This window comes from Humulus lupulus, chromosome 2, assembly GCF_963169125.1.
Source record: "Humulus lupulus chromosome 2, drHumLupu1.1, whole genome shotgun sequence".
NCBI classification, from domain to species: domain Eukaryota; kingdom Viridiplantae; phylum Streptophyta; class Magnoliopsida; order Rosales; family Cannabaceae; genus Humulus; species Humulus lupulus.
In genome coordinates, this window is record NC_084794.1 from 294,277,347 (window position 1) to 294,290,036 (window position 12,690).

General features: G+C 30.0%; 1 protein-coding gene across 1 annotated transcript; it reads left to right on the top strand.

Annotated features, from left to right (window-relative positions):
* The first annotated feature begins 690 nt into the window (after positions 1–690).
* Positions 691–6,599, top strand: LOC133819884 (selenium-binding protein 2-like). Its single transcript, XM_062253259.1, has 7 exons — positions 691–911; positions 2,932–3,127; positions 3,318–3,545; positions 3,793–4,024; positions 4,221–4,328; positions 4,450–4,722; positions 6,143–6,599. The coding sequence occupies exons 1-7, from the start codon at positions 782–784 to the stop codon at positions 6,422–6,424; spliced, it is 1,449 nt and encodes a 482-aa protein (XP_062109243.1). The 5' UTR covers positions 691–781; the 3' UTR covers positions 6,425–6,599.
* Positions 6,600–12,690: the final 6,091 nt, after the last annotated feature.

The window sequence follows — 12,690 nt, forward strand, 5'->3', positions numbered from 1 at the left end:
TTTACGCGTGTGGAAAATAACATATTTGAACTTAGTTTTCAGCATTGAAAATTATTCGAATTTTTTTAAAAATTTATAAAACACTATAAATAACTACAGTACATACAATCATAAAAAAAAATCGTATTAAAATTTATTCACAGATTGATAAAGCTCGTTTTTAAGCCCCTATAATATAATCCTCAAAAACTTATAATTTGACAGAGAAAGACCATAGAACCAGAGTTAGACGGCAAATGACTATCAATTTAAAAAAACAAAATTATTACATTTACAATAAACAATCATAGAAAAAAAATCACAACAAAAACTATCTGCAGTCTACCTCCACTTATAATTTAAGGGAGAAGATTTGTATTAAGAAACTTATAAAATAGTATTTTTTTTTTCAAACCTCACACACCCCGATGAGCAAGCTCCCATAATTTGGCATTATCCGACTCGTGATCTAGCTCAGCGTACGGTCCACTCACCGCCACGTGTCATCACTCAACACCGTCCGATGAAGTATGGCTGTGAAATTACAGATTCATCCCCCCTGGACATGCTCACGAGACCCTCATCAGGAAAATTCAAAGGTCATTATGAATCCGCCACGTCATCGAACCGGGCCCCGCCATCTCCTCTCACCCACACTCACCTTCTTTCTATATTTATATAGACATTATTCACAAGCTTCCAACTCTCTCAGACTCAGACTGCTTCGATCGTCTTCTTCTTCTTCGCCGAGTAGAGAGAGAAAGTTTTAGAGAGAGAGAGAGAGAGAGAGAGTTGTGAAAATATGGTTGAATCAGGGAAGAGGCAGAGCAATGAAACGTCGTGCTGTAAGGCTGGGCCGGGCTACGCCTCACCTCGAGAAGCCATGGCTGGTCCCAGAGAAGCTCTGCTTTATGTAACCTGCGTTTACACAGGTTACTATTTCTATCTCTATCTCTTTCATTTTCATTTTTATTTATATATCTTTTTTCCTTTATTTCTTTTAAATAATCGTTTTTTTTTTATTTTCTAGCACGATTAGCCATAATCTTTGATCGAATTCTAGCTGGATTTATTTTTGTTTATTTTTTTGGTTTGGGAAAATCTTGATGATTATTCATGAATGATGACCATGATTTTTACATGTTTTTTTTTTTATTTTTTTAAGGAATTTACTCATGTGCTATCTATGATTTTGTAATTTTTTTTTTTTTTTTCAATAACGCTCGTATCTAATTTTTAATAATGGCATTTTGTATTTTAAAATTATACATTTGACAGATTTGATAAATTGTCAGTATATTAATTAATTAAATTTAAATTTAAAACTTATATGTTTGATTAAATTATTAAAATTTTATTAATTAAATTTTAATTTAAGAATGAAATATATACCATTTTAAAATATAAATACCATACTTATCAAATAATTACCTTTATTTTAATTATAATGATTAAAAGCAAAAATATAATATTTTTGGGCCTGCTAGTAGTGCCTTAAATTTTTGGTGGGCATCATGGGGCCCAGAAAGTTAGTATTTTTCTTGGTCAGCTGGCATGTGTTGTTTGTCCTATATAAAACAAAGTTGACAACACACTTAGTTATTATCTTCACATCTTTGTTCGAGTATAATGTGTCTGAAATAGGAGTGGAACTTTTGTGGTAATATAGAATTATAATACTAATTCTATCTAGGAAGATAGATTGTCTTTATAGGTGGGCACATTTAAAACAATGAAGAATGATAAGGAAAGAAAATTTAAATAAGACAATAGTCAAAATACTACTCATTTATTTACTCCAATCTTATTGTTTGTTAGGCTACTAACAAAATATATTTTTTTTGTCTAAATTAGACATTCCATCTTATGTTTTTCAAAATATTATCAAAATTTAAATAAGGACAAAAATATGCTTAGTTAAAACATTTATCAAATCTAAAGTTAAGTATAAAATGTGAATGATAATTGTGATATATTTTTTTTAGTTTGTATTTATTGAATTTTATTTTTCCATTGGATTAAAAATAGGGAAATATATAAACTCAACATTTCATTAGTTTGCAAGATATTTTTGCCATTTCCAATGTTGCATTAGACTACATTTTGACTTAATAATTGATTTTTATATAAATTAAAATCTAGTGGGAGAATTTTATAATTTTTAAAAACTCAGTTTTAATTGTCTAATTTAGCCAAAAACAAAGAGGAGGCTGTTGTTAGTATCTCTTTACTTTGATCCACCAATCCCATTACCTCCTGATTTTGCTGAATTGTATATGATTGGAATTTTAGAATAACCATGCTTCTCAAATTAGAAGTATAATTCACATTTTTTTTAAAAAAAAATTGGCGGCTAATTCATTTCAATTTTAGACATCATAAAGAAAAATGAGAATTCTTATCCGTTTAACTTATTATATCACTTGATTCTGCCAAATCAATTTTAATGCTCTATGTTTTGTATGTTCAACCATTACCTATTGTCTACTGAGTTCATCTTTTTGCCAATTTTTGCTCTTAAAAAAACAAAAAAAGTAGAACTCCTTTATATATTTTTTATGCTTTGATTGGATCTTAGATTTTACCAAGGATAAATTTTGTGAGAGAAAAGAATAGGAAAACGATTGTGGAAAATATTTTCCTAAAATCTGATATGAGACTTTTCTTGAATATATTTATAAACATTCTAAATTTTATAAAATTAATAAAATTGCACATATTTTGTTTTTCTAAAGAAGAATTTTTTCTTCTTAAAATTCAAATATGAGAAAATGAAATCTTTTGGAATTCATTTTTTCCCCTCATAAAATCCAAGATCCAATCAAAGAGTTAGTGTTTAATACAATATATTGCATGGAACACCCTTTTTTATGTAGTTGGTTCTTTCTCTAATTTTGGGAATGGTTACTACTTTTAGATTGCCATGCTCACCCTTTCTTTGATGCTATAAAGGGACTGGAACACAGAAGCCTGATTACTTGGCCACTGTGGATGTTGATCCAAATTCTCCTACTTATTCAAAAGTCATCCATAGGCTGTCTGTGCCAAATTTAGGTGATGAGTTGCATCATACGGGATGGAACTCATGCAGTTCTTGCCACGGAGATCCATCTGCAGATCGGCGTTTCCTGATCGTACCTGGACTAATGTAATAATCCTACATTCCTATTTGAATTTGAAACTTCTCTCTTTTGTTTCTTTCACTTAAAAGTTTAATTTTTGATCATGGTGTCCTTTGGTATGCACACTTTTTTTATACCAAGAAAAGGGAATTCTACTGTAGAGAATTCGGTGAATTGTTACTAATGTTTCCTCTTCTGGTTTAACTTATTTTACAGATCTGGTCGTATTTATGTGGTTGACACAAAGACGAACCCGAAAGCCCCCTCATTGCATAAAGTGGTTGAATCTGAAGATATCGTTCAGAAGACTGGTTTGGCATATCCGCACACATCTCATTGCTTGGCTTCTGGTGATATATTGGTATCATGCCTAGGTGATAGAAATGGCAATGCAAGGGGAAATGGATTTCTTCTTCTCGATTCAGAATTTAATGTGAAAGGAAGGTACACTTTTTTAAAACTTATCCAATGTTTTAAGACTTTTTAACGGCCTTAGAAAGTTCCACTTCAGTAACCATAATTCCAAAACTCTTCTTTTAACGGCCTTAGAAAGTTCCACTTCAGTAACCATAATTCCAGCATGTTAAACACTATTGGCTATCATAGCAGTAAACACTTTACCACTTCAGATAAATCGTTTGCAAACAGAATTGACAATATTCAACTTTTAGCTACTTTTGTGTCTTTTCAGGTGGGAGAAAGAAGGGCATAGTCCAGGGTTTGGCTATGATTTTTGGTACCAACCTCGACACAAGACAATGATCAGCTCATCATGGGGTGCTCCCACTGCTTTCACCAAAGGTTTTAGCCTTCAAGATGTCTCTGATGGTCACTATGGTAGACATCTTTATGTATACAGCTGGCCTGGTGGCGAACTGAAACAAACATTGGATCTTGGTAGCACAGGCATGATACCCTTGGAGGTGAGCAACATAAACTTGATTTGCAGTTTAAAAGTACATTGATTTTTCACTTTTTCAGCAATAACTGAATACTTTAGTCTGTAATTACGAAAGATTTAATTCCATCCATAAATTTTATTCCTATGAGGTCTGGTTTCAATAAGACTATTAGGTTTAACTGTTCATATATGAATATACCGCACCAATTCGTTGACAGATAAGGTTTCTGCATGATCCTTCCAAAGATGCCGGATTTGTTGGAGCTGCCTTGACAAGTAACATGGTGAGGTTTTTCAAGAACCCAGACGACTCATGGAGCCACGAGGTTTGTACATAATCTTCTACATGTTTTTGTATATAGTTTTCCTTCTTGTTATAATTTTTCATGCTATACATACTGTATTCTCTGTAAAAAAGAAGCTATCATATCCCTTTTTTTTTTTCAGGTTGCAATATCAGTGAAACCATTGAAGGTGCAGAACTGGATTCTTCCAGAAATGCCTGGACTGATTACTGATTTTCTAATTTCACTCGATGACCGCTTTTTGTACTTTGTGAACTGGCTTCATGGTGATGTGAGGCAGTACAATATTGAGGACCCCAAAAATCCCAAGTTGACAGGCCAAGTCTGGGTTGGAGGACAAATTCAAAAGGGAAGCCCAGTTTTAGCCGAGGGAGAAGATGGTAAAACTTTCCAGTTCGATGTTCCAGAAATCCAGGTCCGTTTATTTAGCAACTATTTTCATTTTTATACTGCCAGTTGTTCTTGTTGTCCACTCTATCAATTGGCTCGAAGTTCTTGCTTAAGATTGAGCTGTTGATAGACTGCTTACATGTGCAAAAAATAGTCTTTTTTCATCACTTTGTTAGAATTCTATGTATTTTTCTAACTGGTGATGCTTAGATTACCTTATCTGGTTTATAATTGGAGAAGTTAGCCGGATTCTCTAGTTGGCCATATTCTTATTGCAATGTCTAGAAATGGCCTATCTATAAGTAAATTAGTAAAAAGTGGCCCAGAGTCATACTGGTTCTCTGGTTTGCATGGCTTTGAAAATACTTCCAGATCTTAAAAGTTACTTCGGAGAATGTTTTGATAATTTTTCAGAAAAAAACTTTTGTTTTTGGAAGTCCTAAACTTGTTCAAGTGCTTTCGAGAAACCAATTTCTAATATTAGAGTTTCCATATATAGGGAACGACTACAACGCATCTTTTTTCTATTTCGGCACCTGGATAGATATAATTCCAAATTTTTTTATATGACGGTGTACATTATACGTATTTAGAATATCCTGCAAATTTTCAAGAGATTCTGAATAGTTTATGAAGCCGAAAACAGAATTCAAACTGTCAAATTTTACACGCGTGCAACACACAGTTTAGACTCTGTTTCGGTACCATAATTTATTCAAAAAATTTTGAAAACTTGTAGGATGTTCTAGATAGCTATAATGTACATCATCTTATAAAAAAATTTGGAATTATAACTATTCAGGTGCCGAAATAGAAAAATAATGTACTCGTGTTGCAAAAAAAATAGATGCATTGTAGTCGCTCCCATTATTCTAAGTAGATAAAAAAAATTAATTGCTTCAAAACATATTTTCCCGATTTGAAAGTTATTATTACTATCCAAACAGTAGCTTTTTTTTTTCTTCTATGTCAAGAAATAGAAATAAAACTTATGCTAACGAATCTGTTGTACATTTATGAAATGGCGTCAGTGGTGGGCAGCTCTTATGATGCATCAAGCTACATCTTTATTGTATTATTACTTATCTTTTTTTAGTGTCAAGAAGTAGAAGTAAAGGCTATACTAAACAAACCTTTTGTACATTTATGAAATAGCATCAATGGTGGGGGGCAGCTCAGCTTTTATGATGAATCACTTAAGCTACGTGCAACTTCTGACATGGATATATATATATATATATACATATACCTTTATTAATCTAAGATCAGTCAATTCATAAACTTGGAGAGAAGCTCCTTTGAAACCTATCATCTTTATTGTATGATCCATTGATAGGCACATTTAATTGCCACCGACATTGTTGTTGCTGTAACTGTTGAAGTTTCTACCAATAAATGGTGACATTAAAAGTGGTGGTTTGTTTTCTTTTAAAATAAATTTTCAGGGACATAAACTGAGAGGTGGACCACAGATGATACAGATGAGCTTAGATGGGAAGCGACTCTACGTGACGAACTCGCTTTTCAGCGCGTGGGATCGCCAGTTCTATCCCGAGCTTATGGAGAAAGGTTCACACATGTTGCAGCTTGATGTTGATTCTGAGAATGGAGGTTTGGCTATCAACCCAAATTTCTTTGTGGACTTTGGAGCTGAACCTGATGGCCCTTCTCTTGCCCATGAAATGAGATATCCAGGAGGTGACTGCACTTCTGATATATGGGTTTAATGGTTAAACTTCTCTTTATTAGATCTTTACAATAATAAGTTGGCTAGCTTCACTTTGACATCTTTGATCTTTCCACCAAAGTCAAATAATCAAGTGTTTCTAGTTTGTATTCTATGTGTATGCTTCGAACCTCTTTCGAGGGAAATAATAAAAATCCATTATGTTAGAGCACTCATTCTAATGTCGTCTCTATTTACTTTTTTAAATATAAGGTTTATATGTTTTTGGACTCGTGTTTTGTCTCATTACTTGTTTGTTTGGATCTTGTGTTTCGAAAAATTACCTTTTAGACTTTATATTTTGGTTAAATTGTTCAAATAGAATTATAAATACGATTTTGATTAAAGTTTTCTCAACTGAAATCATAAATATTTCACCAAACTAATAATTCAGAACAAAAATAAAATCATTTTACTTAAAATCTGTATTGTTATATTCAATTTTATCTTCATTAAAATTAAGTTTAGAGATCTATTTGAAATATTTTACAAAATATAAGATTCAAAAATGAATTTTTTAGAATACAAGTTCAAACAGGTAATCAGAAAAAACACAGAGTCCAGAAAAATATAAATCTTAAAATATATCACTAAAATTTCATTTTTTTAGTTTATATCTAATCTTTATAATATTTCATACATCAACTTTTTTTATGTTTGTTTACATGTAAATGTGGAGAAATTAATAGCATTATGTAAAAAATGTGTATTTGAAGAAACTCTTCAAAATTGCTTTTTAGTTATAACAGGGAGTGGAATGAAAATAATAGATCTCTAACTATTACTTATTTACTCCTCACAATAGAGTGCCAAAAGAGTTATGGAAAGTGGACAATGAATTGGCCGGTAGTGTTTTCTTATCCCCGGTAACTATTTTAATTCATACTCCCACTTGGGCTCATTTATTTAAAAATAAAAATTAAATTATAAATAATTAAAATTAAAATTAAAATATTACACGGTTGATAATTTATAATATTAAACATTATCCAAAATTAATTAAATAAATTTTTTAAAAAGTTATTAATATACTTCAAAAACATGTAAATAAGAAAACTAAACAGGACTTCGTTGGGTTAGAGAGTGTCATCACTATCTCCGACCCGTTTAACATTTGGATGAAAAATTATCTCTATTCCTACTCTATTTAGGTGGAAAATCCTTTCATCCCTATGTAAAATATAAAGAGCTCCCTAAATTGTTTTGTATAAGATTTTTGTTTGACAATTGACTATTATAAGAATTATTTAATAATAGATAGAAATTTAAATTTGTAAAAAAAATACTAAATTAATCTATGTCGCTCTTAGACCATCTCTGATGAGATATGTAAATACTAAATATTGTGCTATATTTGGTACAAAAAGTCAATATGTGATTTATTTGGCACAATTTTTAGCACAATACTCTAATGCACAATTGTAAAAGTTAATGCAAAAATCAATCTTTCATTAATATTCATTTGATATTTATTGAAAAATATACAAAATGAATATTTTTCTTTTATATTTTATTAGCATTTAATGCTGATAGATAAAGATAATACTAGAATAATAAAAATGACATAAAAGTAAATAAAAAAAGTGTAGCATTTATAGTATATTGTATGTCAAATTTGTCACATCATTGGAACATATATTTTATAAAATAAGCTATATTTTAGCAATGTATTACCAATCTGACATTTTATTGGAGATGCTCTTAGTATGTCTAATTGTTATATTTTGGCTATTACTGTTTTTTTTTGTTTTTTTAAATAAAGCCAATAATGAATTTTCCCCTAAAATTTAATTAAACAGAAGATAGCACAAATCTTGAAGCTCATACATAACACATTGTCATTAATGTGTTATAATATGCTTGAATTGAATGGATGGCCTATATATAAAAAAGTTAAAAGAGTATTAATACCATGATTTTACAAATTTCAGCTCATGAAATGACTACCATAATTAATAGTACCATATATGAGAATTTAATTAAAATTTATATTGATTAGTGTATAAGGGCACCATTTCATTTTTCATAAAAAAAAATCATTGAGAATTGTGTTCAAACGAAAATATGTCTTTTATTTTCTGCTAAGAGACAAATAGAAGAAAACGAAAAATAAAAACAAATCCAGTTGTAAATATCATACAATTTGAATGCTTTATTCGTTTTAATTCGTCATATGTGTAAATATTTTTCCATATAAAAAGGACAGCGAACTGATTTTTATGCAATTATTGATGGTACATGTCATATTAGACTTACAATAAGTTTGCTAGAGAAGAAAAAAAGTGAAAAGAAAAAGAGAAAAATGGCTTGTTTGGTAGAAGTGAAAAAGGGGACAGAAAAATGGGAGAGAAAATATTGAGTGAGATTTGTTGAACTTTTTCTATTATGAATTGGAAAGAGAATTAAAAAGAAAGTTTCAAACAAACAAATAAAAGTGAAGTTTTAGACTAAAAAAAATTTTAACACCGAAAATTTTATATTAATAAGTTAAGGGTTATATAGTAATTTTATAATAAATAATTTTTTTTCTTCTAATATACCGGACAACAAAATATGTACCACTCGTTACAAGTAACACAGTATCACTCGTAATAAATTATGTGGTTAAAAATGTAATTGTGTGTATATTTTGTATTAAAAAAATTATAATTATAATGGTGATAGAACTACTCAAGTAGATACAAATCTTGCAATTAAATACTTATATAAAAATTTTGACGATAAAACTACTTAAGTAGTTACAATTCTTTCAATTAAATACCCATATAAAAAATTTGACGGGAAAATTACTTAAGTAGTAGATTTTCTTGCACTTAACTTCATACCATACCATTATTAAGTAAACTACTTAACCATATGTGATACGTGACAACCTCCAATTCATCTAATTTTTACACGAGTATTTAACTGCAAGAATTGTAATTACTTAAGTAGTTTTGCCATCAAAATTTGTATGTAAGTATCTAACTGCAAAAGTTGTACGAGTATCTACTTGAATAGATTTTCCCCATTAGCCCTAAAAAAAAGTATGTCCAACATTGTTGGGAAGAAATCCTTCTAATTTTCTATTCTCCTAATTTATTTACATTCCTAAAAAAATGTAATCGTGTGTACATTTTGTATTAAAAAAAATTATAATGGTGATAGAACTACTCAAGTAGATACAAATCTTGCAACTAAATACCTATGTAAAAAATTTGACGGCAAAACTACTCAAGTAGTTACAATTCCTGCAATTAAATACCCATATAAAAAATTTGACTGGAAAACTACTTAAGTAGTAGATTTTCTTGCACTTAACTCCGTACTATTAAGTCAACTGTTAAAACTAACTTTATGTGACACATGACAGCCTCCAATTCATCCAAATTTTACACGAGTATTTAACTGCAAGAATTGTAACTACTTAAGTAGCTTTGTCATCAAAAATTTTATATAGGTATTTAACTGCAAAAGTTGTACCAGTATCCACTTGAGTAGTTTTTCCACCATTATCCCTAAAAAATATTATGTCCAACATTGTTGGGAAGAAATCCTTCTAATTTTCTATTCTCCTAATTTATTTTCATTCTACCAAACATAGTGTTAACCAAACATAATGTTAGTGTCACATTATTTTTTTTTTCATAAAAAAGCAATAATTTAAGCAAAATAAATTCTAATTCTAACTTTATAGCAGCAAAAATCATAATGAGTAAATGACTGTCATAACTTGTGCAGTGTGCATGGTCCTACAAGGGGCTATAGTACACTACTATTACTACTGCATGTTCATAAAATCATTCATCTATCTATGAATGAAAAACACTTTCCCATTCCCCCAATTTTAAAAACACAAAAAATCAGAGACCTTAAAACAAATGGTCTCATCAACTCATTATTATTGTTATTATCATTCCCAGCTTCTTCTGATTCTAATTATAACAATGATAGTAATGGTGGATGCTGCTGCTGTAATGGGTGTTAGTTCAGTGGTCTCTAGTGAGCTTTGCAGTGTGGATTTTGGTGAAGAAATGGAGGTGAAAACGACAAGTCGTAGAAGAAGGTGTCTTCAAGGTGGAAAAAAGAAGCACATTTCGCCGGGAGTTCTGAGAAGAGATGTGCCGATTTGTGGGAAAGGTGGTAATAGTGGATTGCCTTATGCCATGTCTTGTCTTCCTCCACCTTCTAATCCTCACCAAAATGGTTGCCTTAAGATCTATAGGTGTAGACACCACTAGTTATTATTATTATTATTATTTCTCTTTTTATCAATTATTATTTCCCATATATATTCTTAGGGCACCACTTCGTTGCAGCCAAACACAGGTGAAGCTATTTTACTATTTCGCTACTTAAAATTTAAACATTGTTTTTGGTATTATAAAATATTTTGAATTTTCTTGAAAATTTGTAGAATGTCTTAAATGACTACAATGTACACTATTATAAAAAAACATTAGAAAAAAATATCATTTAGGTGCCGAAATAATACCCTATTTGTTGCAACGAAGTGCTCCCCTGTATTCTGATTTTAAAAAAAAGAACAGAAATAAAAAATAAGATTTAAATGTGTGCTTTTATTGTTAGTTTATATGATTTATTATGCAAGTAATGAGAGCATTATCATCCTCAGCAGCTAACATAATTTGCTTTTCTTTGCTTTGGTTTTAAATTTTAGTTTCTTACTGATTTTAAAGAAATTATAAGGTATAAAATATAAATGTTAAAAAATGAATTTTATGTTTACTTTTCTGTTTCCAAATTTCTCTCTTTCATTACTTAAAATTTGGCAAATTAATATCTATAACATATTTATTTGATGATTTGTTAAATTTTTAAGTAGTAAGGTAAAAAAAAAAAGACAAATAATTTAGAGATAGAAAAATTTCATTCTATTTGCATCTATTATTGAACATGATAGAACATGTTATGTTTGGAATAATACTACAAAAAGTCAAAAAAAATGGTAATGACAAAACATTCTATTGAATGGTTCCAATAATAACAATACATATATTTTTATCCACCAATTCTAATTTTTTTTTTATAATTAATTTGTATTTGACAAATAAAGCCTGGTTTTATTAATTATGTTCCATATCATTGTTACCCTAAAGATAATTATTTAGTGGTGTTAAAGCTTTTCATTTCATTGGTAATATGCTATGAGTCTTCCGAGGAAAAGAGATAATGATTTTTCCTTGAACTTTCCACTTATTATATAACTTTTTCAGAAATGTCACTTTTTTTTTCTTATTTGAAGTTGTATATGGTGACATAATTGTTATTAGTAGAATAAACCAAAAGTTCCAACAGTATCCTCCCGTGAAGAATCTAATAATCCAATAATATATTTCCTTCATCAAAAGGAACTTTTTTTTTTCAACTCCATAGATAGAGAAGATGACAAAGATATATAATTACATCCTTTTGTACATATACAAAGCTTTTTATAACATTATCAGCTTGAATTGTCACATCTATCTCTCACACTTTTTATATTCTTGAAAAGTAAATGGTAGAAATTTCATAAACTATCTTTAATAACAAAAATTAGTTATCCATTTATAATTTTACAAAATTAAAATATTAAATATATACTTAACACACATCTCTTCTTTTGAACACAATTTCTCATAAACACTAAATTTACATTTATTCTTAATTTATCTTGAATTCTAATATTAAAATCATCAAATAAACTTTCAACCCTAATTCGGCCAGGAAAATTATCAAATATATTACTTCGGTTAGTTATTCCTTCCTACTTGATGGTGAGATTATAGGGAAGATTATCTCTTAAAGAAGCCTTAGACAAAGAAATCAACTCTCTCTCATTCTTATTTTTGTTTTGTACTTGTCGAGGAAGAGAGAGGATTTCATGGCCTTGTTTTTCGTTGGCGATAGCCTCATCATCCTTGAGGTTAAGAAGTTGGAAGGTTCCCTTATTCTCTATCGAGGGGAAATAAATTATGATCGAGGCAATCATGTAAGCAATCCCAACCTATTCTACGAGCTATTTTAGATTCCCCAATAAGTTGATTCAAAGTCTTCGTGGACTGGTTGCTAGGTTTTGGAGGGTTCTTCGAAAAAGAAGAGGAAAATGCATTGGTGCAAGTTGTCGTATCTTTGTAAACCAAAACAGAGTGGAGACCTTGGATTTAAGGATTTGGAGTTGTTCGACCAAGCTTTACTTGCAAAATAAATTTGGAGTTGCATTAGAAACCCCATTTCTCTTTGTACTAAAATTCTTATGGGGTGTTACTTACTTAACTATGATATCCC